At 42.9% G+C, this 15,042-nt stretch overlaps 1 protein-coding gene across 1 annotated transcript in view; it reads right to left on the reverse strand.

The window, feature by feature from the left end:
• Positions 1-15,042, reverse strand: part of LOC128943625 (inositol polyphosphate 4-phosphatase type II-like) — a 133,267-nt gene that overhangs the window by 60,347 nt on the left and 57,878 nt on the right. The window contains exons 9-10 of the mRNA XM_054286518.1: positions 6,138-6,268; positions 2,994-3,098 (exon numbers count right to left, since the gene is read on the reverse strand). Of these exons, the coding sequence (XP_054142493.1) occupies positions 2,994-3,098; positions 6,138-6,268 (236 nt within the window). The remainder of the gene's footprint in view (positions 1-2,993; positions 3,099-6,137; positions 6,269-15,042) is intronic.

Genomic DNA, 15,042 nt, shown 5'->3' on the forward strand with positions numbered 1-15,042 from the left:
AATATTCCAGCTCTGCAGTTTACAAAGCTGACAAGTAAATTGGCCCATTGCGTATTCCACTCTATTGCCCCTTTCATTATTTAACTTGTAGTCATGTTCAAGCATTTTAGAGTCAAAAGAGACCATTTTGATGGAATAGTCTGACTGAATAATAGAGACTACTGAATCACAGCTAATAATTCCTGCATCAAGCTTGTCTCTTGGTTGAGTGAAGGCATCTCTTTGTTTAGGCATCTAATCTTGATTAAAAGATTTCAAATGACAACAAACTCACTGCATTCCCAGAGAAGTCAATTAGGCTAGTAAAAATCCCTATTCCTTTTCTAGCTTCAATTTGTTCGGATGTAATGCTACTGTACTTTCAGATATAATGGTGTTTAATGCTGAATTGGTGAGCCCTGCTCTAGGATATACACTTCTTATATATGTTTATAAACACAAAGTCAGTTGAGAAGCTACCAGAATAGGAAATAAATCATACTAATGAAATGCTTGCTGAGAAAACAATCTGTTGTCTCTTTCTGTATATACCTGGTGCCTTATGACATAGGGGATGAATTCTTTTTGTGGATATATGCTTACAGAACTGGAGGTGAAACATCATTTTTCAAAGAGCTCGTGATTGATTCTCAGGGTGGAGATGAAGATTTAATTACATCCCACACCACATAACTATTTTTTTCTAAGTTTAAAAATTTACATTTACAGTAAGTACCTGTTTTGTACCTGAACTTACTGGAGGTACAAAAGTGCAGTTCCGAATGCCTCATCTTTAAAATGCATTTCTAAAGGAAACGTTACAGGATGTTTTTTGAGAACTGTTTTATTCCTCAAAGAAGTTTCCCATGTAAATTAAAATCTAGACCTCTCCTAAAATAGAACTTGCATTGTGATGATAAATATGCCCAGAAGCATGAGCACTGTACAAATGATTCACAGTTAATGAACTATGCCTTACTTCCTGAGCTGAATCTCAGAACACATTTGCTCAAATTGATTTGAGCTCTAATGAGTTGGTGACTCTTCAATATCCACTTAAAAGGAGAAGTGACATAATTTCATTTGCCTAAGGTGAGCCTCAAGGTTCTTAAATAGCCCATTCTTTTAGGTCTTTATACAGATTATCACTAATACATATTCTTCAGCTATTAGGACTCCACTGATACTTGACAATAAGGAGGAGGAGGAGGCAGTCAGTGTCTTAAACTGGCCAGATGCAAAACAAAAACCACTTCAGTTCACCAAATCTATTTAAAACAAGCACATATTGCAAACAGAAACAAAAGCAAAGCTATGTCAATATACAGATTTAAGTTCTCTAGTATGATGAACAGAGCACAATGTGGGGTTTATCAAATGGATAAGGATACCATTGACCCATAGGAAAACAGTATTTTTCCTCAAAGCTACTCCTACTGAAAGCTTAAGCACACTTTCTCTTCCATTTCAGTACTCAATGACAACCCAAACAAAAGTTCAGGAAAAGCAAACCTATTATTATACATGTCAAACACAAAAAAACCCACATACCAATGTGTATATACAATAGATGGGATAAAAACCTATCTTGCATTCCCAAAATTAAGATATCTGATAGTGTAAGGGCTAATGACACCTCCATGGATCATTAGCTTGTTTAAATGCCACCTCCATGAATTTTTATTCTTCCCCTTCCAGTATCATTCTCCTGGTTATATTCCAGGTGTCCTTTGATATATGCCAAGCAAAGCATGAGCTGAGAAAGACCAACTTCATATCGAAGTGCTGCCTATTCCAGATCAATTAGCAATTGCTGCAAACTGCTTAGCCTGCATATATCTAATACAAGACACAGGGAAGAACATCAGTTAACTAACAGAGGCAGAGTTTTATAATTTGAAGATCCAAATTTGGAAGACAACTAGAACAATTCTAACATTTATCTCTTCCTGTACTCTTTTTGATTATCAATTAATGATGTGTGCAAAGCAAAATGGTTTTGGAGAAGAAGGGAGAAAATTCATTAAAAAGCAAAACAAAACTCCAGTACTGTAAAAGTTGTGGGTGCTTAAGTAAGTCACAGATTTCACTCAAATTCTCTTTTTATTTAGCAAATAGAACAGTGTCCTGTTCACAAAGAGGTTTTGTTGAAAAGACAACGTTAAGCTTCTGGCCCCCATTACAAACCTAAAAATCCTTTTCAGTTAATTAATTAACTTGAAAACATTAAATTAAAATCTGTGTTATCACATTATGTCACTATAAATCCCCATCTTGTAGAAATATTTGGAGGCACAGTTTTTTAGTAAAACAAATAACAAAATATTGAACCAACAAGTATCTAACAGATAATTGGAAGCCCCTGTGTCCCAATTTAGAAGTGGATGTATACTCACACAGTACAAAACAGGAAATTTACCACTGTTTTTATTTCCTGTTTTACAATCTTAGATGCAGAGTGTATTAATAAGGCAAAAACCGTATCAGAATGTAATTTCTGTGTTTGTAGTTACAGCAAATTTATCAGATCTCAATTGATCAACAAATTATTCACTGTGCCATTTGGTCATATATATGTATCAATATGATCTTTGATCTGTAAAGGAAGCTGCTAAAATCATATGCAAGTGGCAACAACAGAATTCTGTGTTAAAAAGAACCACAGACCATGTTAGAGAAAGTTATCCCCCTTTCCAGGGGATGTTGGAAGTTTGCAGTATTTTCACTCAACACTGAGCCAAAATAGCACATATTCTCCATTTACTTATTTGCTTGAAGTGTCATAGGAACAACATGAGCACATTCTTGGAATCTGTTTTTAGAAAAGAACTTGGAAGAAATTTAGTTAACCAGCCCCTAGTTTTCCAAGATGTGCAGTAATTGTCCACAACTTGTGGCATCAGAAGACGAGGCAGGGAAATTCCTTGCAGAGCTTTGACTTTGGATGTGATTTCTAGATTTCAGTGAAACTGTGTTTCAAAGCACACTTAGTCATACTTGGGGAATTTCTTTACCTTTCAATCGAGGACTATGCACATGCATTCTTTGCAGATGAAGATTTATTGGGATGAATTCTAGTGTTTTTTCTCCTTTGCTACAGCTTGATTTAAAGGAAGAACCTGAAAAACAAAAGTTTAAAGAATCATTGTCTTAACTACCCAGATGTTTTTGTATTCCTTTTAATGGGAGACAATACTTGTATGTGAGGAGTTGTCTTTAATTTACCTTCAATGGATAATTATATATTAGGAGATGAAATGTTCACTGAGTCTCAGCATGTATCCATACTGGAAGCAGCAAAGCAGCATTTAATTCACAGAGCAATCTAACTGTTTTATTCTGGGAGACAGATACTCTTCCCTGCTGTCTGAAATCAGTCTGTAGTCTGCTGGAGACAACGCAGCAGTTAATGTGCATTGTGTATATTCTGTGCTAAAACTGCGAGGTTACAGAGCTATGATGGCACTGCATTTTTCCAAGTAAGATTATTTTCTTTGAAGAAAAGTATTGTATTGAATAGGCTATGCGTTCTTCCTAGAAAGGTCAAATAAAGAAACACAAACTATCTTAAGAAAAGCTATATATTTGTTCAGAGGAGGCATGATGCCTTGGAAAAACAAAACAAAACAAATTAATATGGCTGTATATTTCCAAAACATTAGAATTTGAGTAGTTTTTTGGTAGCGTAAAGAAAAATAATTAAAGTCCGACAGCATTAAAATATAATTTACCTGAACACATTTAATACAGAATCTGTATAAAATAAAAGGGTGTAGATTAGGAAAGAGAGGTGGCCTAGTCTTCTAACTCAGGCAGCCCAACGTTCACCTAGGCCACTTTTCCAACATTCTATCATTTCGCCAACTATTAATTACTAGAACTAAAATTCCTCTCACTCAGATGGAATTTTTAAATAAGTTTTGCCAAGGTTCAGCCTTTTTTTGAAGCAAACACATAAAAAGATAAAGAAAATATTTTAAATTGTTTTTTGCTTGCCCAATCAAGACTTGCTAGTGTTTATCTGTTGAAACTGCCACAGGACTGAGCACTGAGCCTCCCAATATAAACCACTCTGCCAGAGGGCACCAACGATGCTCCAGACCAGCCAAGCATGCTCAGGCTGCTCCCTAAGTTAGGAACTTTAAATTATAATTTAATACAGATGAAGAGCACAGCCAGGAGTCAAAATTTTAGATTAGACAGGAAATCCCATGATGCAGATTGAAACAAACAAATAATTTTCAAAGTTCCACTCCCTCCCAATATCACCAAATCTGTGCTTTAGAGTTACCTGAAATTACTGGGCTTTTTGTTTCCTAACACTTATATCTTCCTGGTATATTTCCTTACAATAAAATGCTTTACATTCTCTCAAATTCTCCCATAACTGAGGATAAAAGTGTTTGCCAAAACAACTCAAATCTGAAATAGTTTTAACTTTCTTAAACATCCATTTTCAATAAATATGCTGGTAAACCAAAATTGCTGTCTAACACTAATGTGGCTTCCTCATACTTCCACAGCAATCTCTCAACTTCAAAAAGAAATTAGGTGGTCTCCTAACAGCCTTCTCCACTAAATTCCCAAATAGTTTGGTTGAGTTCAAGTGGGTATCACTCAAAAAGCCCAACGTGAGATTATTGTGCTGGGGAAGCATGAGCATATTTTGGAGAAATTTTATTTGCAGGTGCCATCTGCCCTTCTGAACAATTCAACACAAACTCAGGCGATGTTTTAGGATGAAGAAAGACACCTGCACTGGCTACACTGAACAGCAAAATGGTTTTTGGCATGCCTTGAAATATGTTGACCTGAAAAGTCTGAATTAAAATTGTACTCACATCCCTAATCTTAGCAATTTCTACTTCATAAGTACTTGAATTTCAACGTGCTCCCAACGTAACTATTTGTTCAACTACAGTATTAAATCAAATCTATGTCTGGCTTGCTTTTCTGATCTTGTATACAATCTTGTATTAGACTGCTTTGTTTTCTGATTAATGTCCCTTTCTCTTTTACATGTGCTGATTTGCTCCTCCCGGATGACCTCAGTTTCCCAGGACCACATTATTTCTCTCAAGACCCAATTAAGATGGGTCCTTTAACATTATAAACCCTTTAGAAAGCCACTTTGCACAACACAGGTCTTGCAGGGTTTATGTTTAAGAGATTATATTGTCTGTTTTTTAAAATCTCAAAATGTCCCCTCAATATCTTCCTGAATGTTATAATTATTACATTGGATCTGTCATTATCTATATTTATTGGCTTGTTTACGACACTTTATGGAGCGCTTTCAAGATTAATTAGGCAAAGATTGAAAATACATATAGATACTATTTAAAACAGAATCAGGAAGTGCCATACTGGGCTAGACAGTAGATGCCAAAATTGGAACTGGGATATTCTGATGATGACAAACAATCATAAATACAAGAAACGTCACTTCTGCCAACAAAATGGAAATAATTATACAACATTTAGTGCAACACAAGAGCTTTTTCCCCCACCAAATATTTAAGCAGCTGACCGACTGCTTTCAAAAAGGTGACTTTCAGTTAGAGACTGGTTTTTTTTAATACACTCAAATCGGATTTCTCCTTTTCTGTGACCAAGATCTCTGCATCCAGCTCTGGGCTCCCAGCGCAGGAGGGACACAGACCTGCTGGAGTGAGTCCAGAGGAGGCCACAGAGATGCTGATTGGAACAGTTCAGCTTGGGAAAGAGATTTCAGGCTGATGCAATTGCAACCTTACTGCCTCAGTACCTGGAGGGAGCTTACAATAAAAGCTGGAGCGGGACTTTCTACAAGATCATGTGATGACAGGACAAGGGGATTCAAACTTAAATGAGGAGATCTGGATTAGACATAAGGAAGAAATTCTTTAATGTGGAGGGAGGTGAGACACTGGAACAGGCTGCCCAGAGGAGCTGGGGATGCCCCATTGCTGGAAGTATTCAAGGCCAGGCTGGATGGGAGTTTGAGTAACCTGGTCCAGGTGGGCTAGAACTTGATAATCTTTAAGGTCCCTTCCAATCCAAACCATCCTTTGATTCTAAGATTTTTATGTATTTTATTCCCACTGAATATGCCAGTATTTTATAGCTAACAATCTAGTAAGCTCTGAAAGGTTCCAGATAAAATCACAGATTCCCACCTGTATGCTTCCCAAGCTCTGCCAGAGTGTCCTGGTACATGCTCAGCAACTGATCACAGTGAGCAATTACACTTTTGCGCATGTTGTCCCAGTGAGGAGCAAGCTCTCCCAGGTCTTTAAGCTCCTGATTCCTGTACCAAAAAGCAAAAAGGGAAGGCGCTAATTAACTCATTAATCTATCAAGGTTCATCCAAATTAATCTAAAACAAGTTTGCTACAAAACATCAGAAAGATTTCTAATTGAAATAAAATCCGTTTTCGGACTGCTTGTGAGATCTGCTTTTCATCTCTCTTTTACAAGTAAACAATAAATTATGTCAGTAGATAATGCAGTAACTTTTGTGCTCAAAACTCATCTGGTATAAATGCAGTAACCTTCAAAATGAAATACCACTTCTTTCATGAAGGAAAGAAGGCTTCCAGGCTCCAGAGAGTTGTGCTCAGAGCAAGTAACTTTATCTCAAGAGATATTAAACAACATTGGAAAGAATATAAAGTTTCTTTTTCCTGCAAAACTTTCAGTATGGTTGTTTTGATGCACTACTCTTTGTATACTTTCATAAACATTTCATAAACACATATTTCTAGCAGTGTTTCTACAAATTCAGTTTAATCAACACATCAGCTCTCACCACATTTCTTCAGGATTCAAAACAAAATATACACAAAAAATCCCAACACCTGCTCCCTAAAATGTCATGTCCAGTGTTCATCAGGTCAAAAAAGTACTGCTGTGGTAACCAAACAGGTCACTGGAAATCCAAAAGGAAATCCTTTAGTAAATTATCAGTTTTCCTGTACACTCCTGAGAGCTGACCTGAGTGAAATAGAGATCATCTGAATTTCCTGCACAAACAAGCTTAGTATTTTGGGCTTTCTGTTTGGTTTTTCCTCTTGCAGAGGAAGTTTCTCCTGTATCTCTCCCAAAGCCATTTTGTGGGACCTGCTTTTAAGGAAAATAAAAGATCTTCAGTCAGTCTTCAAACATCTGGAATTTAACAGGAGAAAATGTTTGCAACACAACCAGTTTTCATTATTTTCCTTGGAGCATCAAGAAGAGTGTTCCACTGTAATTCTTGGAAGTCTCCAAAAAGTCTTCCAGAAGACAGTTCTTGCATACAGAAAAATTATGTAAGAAAAAGCAAAAATAGGGTAGAAGAGGTGGAAAGAGGGAGGAAAGGACCAGTGAGCTTGCAGCGCAGGAACACAGAGCTCACTTATGTGAGCAGCAGATCTGACCATTAGTCAAAAAAGCCTTAAAATGACTTCTTAAATGGAACAGCAACACACTGGTGGTGCTTTCCCCATCATTATTAGCTTTGCATTAGTGTGAGCAGTGCAGTCAGAACAAGCTCCATAGGCAGACCTCTGCTCCTGGTGTAGGTGACAATCAAAACCAGAGAGACTGCACTGGAAGCGGAATTAAAGCATTGCATTTGTACATGTTCTTGAAAATATCAACATGGAAACAAAGACACAACACATGGACTTGCTGACAGTCTATGTTAACGATATTATTACTTTCTGCCATTTAATTGCTCCTGAAGCTGAACCAATTAAACTTTCCTCCAGCAATACAAACTGGTAATGCTGTAGCATAAGAACAATCTGTCACGAAGGGATTTAAGAGGATAAACCAAACATTCTCAGGGACCATTTTCTTTGCCAGTTTTTAGCAGTATAACATGAGGTTCCCTTTCAATTAAAATCTTAGGGCTTCCTTCTCAGCAAAATGTGTAAAATTTGTCAGGGTATGCAATTTTGTTTATGTGCAGCGATAATGTTTTGGCCCTTAATATTTATGGTGTCTGATTTAATAGTTTTAGCAACAATGTTTGGACCTGGCTGGCTTCCAAAACTTTACTACTCCTTCTGTATAGGAATAGAGTATTCTATCCAAGAACTACATCCCTGCCTCCATCTAAGCTCATGCCTGGAGCTGCTGGTCTCAAACTGAAGTTTGAGAGTTAACTCCACTGACATCAATAGCAATGGGAATATTAATTTTAATAGGTCTTCAAGAAATATCAAATCCTGTCCCCATTACTGGTGACAAGGTTGGTATTTGTTTCTCCTCAGAAACATGTACAAATCAATGAAGTAAAAATTCAGTCTTCAATATGTGGCAAAAAAAGACACATCAACAATGCTTAAAGTGAGAGTACAGCGCTATAGCAATCTAGAGCATACACAGCGTGGAAATTTTAAAGACTACGATTTCTGAATTTATTTGCATTTTAAACTCCAGCAAAATCAAAACCATTAGAAAACAGGATTATATGGCAGACACTTCCATAGAAAACAGTCTCATAGCCTCACTTTATATCTATTTCTTTTTCTAATGAAATTATAGAAGACAGAGCATTTAAATTGGATTTATGTCTCGTGGTCTTTTTACAGTTTATCACTGCTGTTGTTGACTCCATAAAATTCTGAGTTATGAATGAAAAAAGAGTTGTCTTTTCTATATCTAAACTCCATCAACAATACTCCACAGTACCAAGCTTTATTATTATTACATGAAAGGCCTTTTCTAAAAGTACACAGAGTGGAAAAACCATAATATTTTCCATTTTTGAAAAAGTTTACAGTTCACACTAATACAATTGTTGAAATTTTTAATAATATTTTAATACTTTAATGTTAACTTATTTCATTGAATAACTTTAAAAATCCACTTCAACCAGTAACTGTGTCAAACAACAATTGTGCTATTAAAAAGCACATAAGCTGAAAATGCTGTATGAAGGCCAAGTAGCAATTTTTTATACATACAGCTTCAAAAATCTAATGATGTGTTTCCTAGTAAAGCAAACATGACAAATTCAAAACCTAGAAGACTAAGTGATTTTGGCCTCCGCTAAGCAAAATGAGCTTCTGAAATCTACTTTTGCAAAACATCAGTGCGCGAGGGCGTACACGGCCCTAAGTCCGGCTAGCTGAAGGGGTAAAGCGGCCGACGCCCCTGCGCATCTGAGGCCAGCCCCCCTTGGCGTCCTGGCCTCGGGCTGGGCTGGATTGCGGACTTGGGTTCGCGCTGGACGAGACGAGAGAGGAGGCGACCACTTGCTGGGGGTAAAACGTCAGTTTATTGAAGAGCCCACATGCAGCACAGGGCAAACCAACAGGTGGAAAAACCCACAGCAAAAATGGCCCCGAACACGGGGGGGAGACAGAGTTTTACAGGGAAGGGGTGGAGACGGGAGGGGAAGCCCAGCTAACCAATAGGGGAACATGTGGGGAGGTACATAAGAAAACTGACACAAGAACTTATCCAATAAGGAGGGGCCCTGGGACGCCAGCCAACTATGACCCCCAGAGAGAAGAATGTTCTCGAAAGCAGGGAGGAGTGGGGGGTGATTGACTGGGCCCAGGGAGGAGGAAAACTTTACTTATATGGTGGGATAAGGGAGGAGCAGTTATGTAACTTGAGAGACTGACAAATAAGGGGGACAGGGGTAACCGTGGTAACATAACTGCCAAAGACTCTGTGGCGGGAAAACTGGAGGGGGAAGAACCATCTTACAAAGAACAGGGAGAGAATAATACCTAAAATGGGGGAACAAAACAAGAAACTTAAAAACACACTACAACATCTCCCCGTTTCTTAACAAATAAAATAAAAAGAACGGGAAGTCCACAGAAACTTAAAATTCAGGATCTCGCGGCTGGTCCGGCCAGGCCTCGCTTTCTTCGAGCTGGAATCCGCCCGCCCCTGGGTGGTCGAAGGACGGTGCGGTCGCCCCTTCCTCATCTGTAGCTTCTTCGGCCTCCGAGGAGAGGTCTTCCAGCTCGATGGGCTTGTCCGACGGGACTGCGGCATGGTTGACAGATGCTGAGGTATCTCTGACCATTAGTCTCTGGACCAAACCGCGGATCAAAATAATGAAAACTAAAAGTACTAATTAACTCAGAACAACCTTGCAAACAGATTCTATTATGGAACCGGCCCACCCGCTGAGGCCCCAACCCTTGAAAATGTCCCCCAGCCAGTCAGAGGTTTCTTGCTTGACCTGATGGACAAGGTCTTGCAGCCTCTTGATGGAATGTCTGGCGTCCTCGGCTCGAGAGGATAGGTTCAGGCAGCAGAGGCCCTCAAACTCCTCACAGTGATGATGATGGAGCAGCAATAGAAAATCTATTGCTGCTCTGTTTTGGAGTGTCGCCTTCCTTGTTATTTCCTCGTCTGTGAGGAGGTCGTAGAGCGCGGCCGAAGTAAAATTTGCTTGTTTAGCCACCCAACACTCTAGACAGCCCAATTCACCTAGAGCCTTCGCCACCGATACCCAAGGCAACAAGATGGTAAAGGCGACGGATTTTGAGTGTGACCAATGAGTAATTTCATCATCACAATCCTCAATGAGATCCTTGAGATCTCTTTTAGGTCTAGCCAATTTAGATGTGATGTTTGTCTTCTTCCAATTGATAATTTGAGTGACGTTGGGGGTAAACAGTGTCAGCCGGCCAAAAGTGCACGGCCCTTCCGACCAGGCCAGAGGGGATGCCTGCCCACGCCCGGTCGCCACAATTAAAAACACGCCTCGGGGAAGGGAGTAAGGGGTCCGTCTGGTAGTGGTGGGGCCGAGGATCTTTAGGACAGCCTTACACCACTGCTTAGCTTGGTATTCTAACTTGGACTGTAGCACTACCTCACTACCCCTCTCGACGGGGGTGATTGTATAATCAAACTGAAAGCAAATTGATGCATTGGTCGAACCGAGGAAATGTAACTCTGTGGGCTCGGAGGGTGCAGGATCTAGCCTGCTCACTCCGTCTCTCCAGGCGTTGGAGGAATCACAACTGGGGAGGATAGTGAGGCTCTGGGCTAGGATAGCATTAAAGGCACTTTAGAAGGCAAGGAGAAACTCGCCTGGAGAGAAAGGGATCCCCACAAGGCGACATCGGGTCCTCTGCTGCGCCGGTGTCTAGGCATATACTGTCCTGTCCTAACGATTGAGCCAAGGCACGCCAGACGTTGACTTTCCGCTGGGGGATGACCCACGGCTCCGAAGGTGGCAAAAGGAGTCCGCAGGTCGTCATGATCGCCATTAGCAGGCTAGGGATGGGAGTCAGCGATGTTGAAACGGGGGCCATGGGGGAGATGTAACTGAAATGAGATAAGATAGTAAAAGTATGATGAATTCACAAAAATGGTTCTTCTCCAAACAACCAGTTTAAGTAAAACATACAGGGGGTAAGAGCTGGAGCAGGGGGTGAATGGGAGGAAACATGACATAGGAGGTCAAGGGGTGGAGGAGAAGCTGGAGGAGAGGGCTCTTCTGTAACTGGGGGAAGATCTGGAAAGAAAGACAAAGATTGATGGTGTGGTTTCCTCCGCCAACGCCAACAAGCTTGCCGGACTTGTGGTACTGCCTCCTTCTTAGTCCTCTGTTTCGGGACGAAGGGCCTGACCCACTTAGATGGAATCCACCTGGGGCCTGAGGGAGTGGACACGCAGGCATATCCCCTCCCCCAGGTCACCAGGTCAAAGGGGCCCTCCGTCCGCCAGGTCTCCGGATCTTTTACAAAAACCGGTGGCCTGGCTTTAGGCTGCAGCTGCTGGTGACTGCCAAAGTGCCGGACCACTGGAGGATTTTGGCTGTCAAAAGAGCAATTTAGAAAGTTAAGCGTGTACAATGCCCTTGACAGCCGGACGTGGGGGGTCTCCACCTTCATCGCCGGTTGTTGCCGGGATAAGATCTTCTTAAAGCTCTGGTGGGCCCTCTCCACCATGGCTTGGCCTGTTGGGGAATAGGGGATGCCAGTCATATGGACTACTCCCCATTGCTGCAGGAAGCTCCGCAGCTCCTTGGAGGTATACGCAGGGCCATTATCTGTTTTTAGGGCCCTAGGGATGCCCAAGACAGCGAATGCCTGAAGCAGATGCTTCTGCACATCCGCTGCCTTTTCACCTGTGTGGGCAGAAGCATAGATAGCCCCAGAGAAGGTATCAACTGAGACATGGACGTAACACAATCGACCAAAAGATGGGACATGCGTCACGTCCATCTGCCACACTTCGCAGCTCGCCAAACCTCGGGGATTGGCCCCTGAGGCCACAGTAGGCATCTGATCTTGTTGGCATTGGGGACATGTGGCCACTATCGCCTTGGCCTGATCCTGTGTCAGACTGAACTGCCGGACCAGGCCAGGCGCATTCTGATGGAAAAGTTGGTGACTGATCTTAGCCTGGCCGAACACGTCTGGGAGAGGGGCCTGCGTAACAGCAGCCGCGGCCAGAGAGTCGGCACAACGGTTGCCTTCCGCAATAAACCCGGGCAGATCAGTATGTGATCTCACATGCATAACATAAAAAGGGTGCTCGCGGTGGGAGACTAGCTCGACGAGCCTGTTAAGCAACTCAAATAATCTTTTGCTGGTGATCTCTTGAAGAACCGCAGACTCAGCTTGAGACACTACACCTGCGACATATGCAGAATCTGTAACCAAATTAGAAGGCCCAGGGAACCTCTGGAATGCCCTGACGACTGCGTCCAACTCAGCAACTTGTGGAGAGCCCTCCACAACAACAACATCAGTCTCCCACTGCTGAGTCTGAGAATCTTTCCAAGTCATTACTGACTTGTGGGATGCTCCAGACGCGTCTGTGAAAACTGTCAAGGCATCCAGCAGCTTCCTGCTCTGAACCTTTTTCAGCGATAATTTAAACTCCGAATTGAATAATTTGTGGGCCGGCCGATCTACTGCGATGCGCCCGGTGTAGCTGTCGAGTGCAAACTGAAGATATTCATTAGTTTGCAGCAGTTCTTCAAAGGTCTTTAATTTGAGTTGTCCTGATTCTAATTTAATTGGGATATGTATGCATGCGAAATCACACCCCGCCAGCTCCCTGATCCTCGATCTTGCTTTGAGGATCAGTTCGGCTACCAACTCCTGTGGCCGTGTCATTCTTTTGGACCGATGGTGGCTGAGAAACACCCACTCTATAATTAAGAGGGGGTCACCCAGCCCCTGGTCCTTTACACTGGTGTCCCACTGGTGTATCACGCCATGGAGATGTGGCAATTTTCTCAGTATAATAAATTTGAAGGGCAGGCCCGGATGGTAACGGTGGGCCTGCCTGGCCAAAATAACTTTCTGTATCTTCTCCAAAGCCACCCCTGCCTCTGGGGTGAGAGCCCTAGGGGAACTCAGCCCCTCTCCCCCTTTCAACAAATTGAAAAGGGGGGCTAGGTCTTCAGTTGAAATGCCTAGCCAGGGTCTCACCCAATTTAAAGACCCACACAGCTGATGGACATCCACTAGGCTCTGGACTTTTGTCCTAATAGCCAATTTCTGCGGAACAATGGTCCGCTTTGTGATTTCGAGGCCCAGGTATTTCCAAGGTGGCATCCGCTGAATTTTGTCCTGCTGGAGCTCGAACCCTGCAGCAACCAACGCATTGGTTGTCAGGTCAAGCGCATGGGCAAGCAGACTGTGGTCGGGTGCACACACGAGGATGTCGTCCATGTAATGGTGAATGATGACGGCATCCCCGAGGGCTGTACGTATGGGTGACAGCAGCAAAGCGACATACCATTGGCAGATCACAGGGCTGTTCTTTAGGCCTTGCGGAAGCATTCGCCAATGATAGCGCTTGGCTGGGGACTCATGATTGATGGATGGAACCGTGAACGCAAAGCGCGGGGCATCGTCTGGGTGCAGGGGAATCTGGAAAAAACCATCTTTTATATCTATAACTGCCAAATTCCAGTTTTGGGGGAGCATTGCTGGGGAAGGCATCCCTGGCTGAAGAGGACCCATGTCCATTATTTGTTCGTTAATTTGGCGGAGGTCGGTCAGGAGCCGCCACTTGTCCTTATTAGGCTTCTTAATGACAAACACTGGGGAGTTCCAAGGTGACATTGTCTCCACCAGGTGGCCTTTCAGTAACTGCTCCTGAATGAGCTCATTGAGCGCTTTTAATTTTTGCTTGTTGAGTGGCCACTGCAAGACCTGTACTGGTTTATCTGACAGCCAATTCAGCTTCCAGGTCTGGCGCTCCTCAGTGGCCACTGCCCGAAAAACCTGGGGAGCCTTTGGGAGGTCAATTCTGGCTCCCCGCTGGGCTAGTAGGTCCCTTCCCCAGAGAGGCTCGGTATAATCTAAAACGAACGGGCGTATAGAGGCCAACTGCCCATCGGGCCCCTTAATTTGCACAATGCTCTTAGATTGATTGGCCAATTGAAGGCCCCCAACACCTGAGATTGTGCCCGCAGCGCTTTGCAAGTCCCAATGTGACGGCCACTCCCGAGAGGGAATGATCGTCACATCCGCACCTGTGTCCAAAAGACCCCTCACGATCTTTCTGTCCCCTCCCAACGAGAGCTGACAAGTCAGGCGGGGCTTCTCCCTCCCCACCAGCTGTGCCCAGGCTACTGTCGGAGGCGATGTCTTCTCCACGGAGTTCTTCCAATTATCTTTATCTGGAACCGGAATAGCCTGGGCAATGATCTGTCCCTTAGGGAGGAAGAGTGGGGGTCGGACACAGTACAGCCCTACCGCGAAACGGTCCCGGTCGGTAGTTACTAGACCAGGGACGATGTGAATGTCTCGCGGTGTGTGCTTTGTGTCCCCGACGACTGTCCACCTGCAACGTCCAAGTTTCCTCCAGCGACCCGGGTGTTGCAGGTCGACAGACACCAGCTGGATGTCACTACTAGGGAGATAGAAGTCCCTAGTTAGCTGCAGCCTGTAGGGACAGAGGACATGGTGTCAAGCGCAGGTGTAGGCTGAATACCACAGGTATGTGTCAAGTCTGGTACTAAGTAAGACAAATCCGGCAGTGTGTACGGCAGCTCTCTGTCGTCTCCTCCCTCCCCGCTTGTTGTTAAGTGGCCTGCCGCATTTTTGTCTTCGCGCAGGGAGGGGCTGCGCTCCAGGCCTAGTTTTTTGTGCCCTTACT

The sequence above is a fragment of the Melozone crissalis genome, unplaced genomic scaffold, assembly GCF_028551555.1.
Source record: "Melozone crissalis strain CALT ecotype California unplaced genomic scaffold, PUWL_Pcris_2 ptg000050l_1, whole genome shotgun sequence".
Taxonomy (NCBI): Eukaryota; Metazoa; Chordata; class Aves; order Passeriformes; family Passerellidae; genus Melozone; species Melozone crissalis.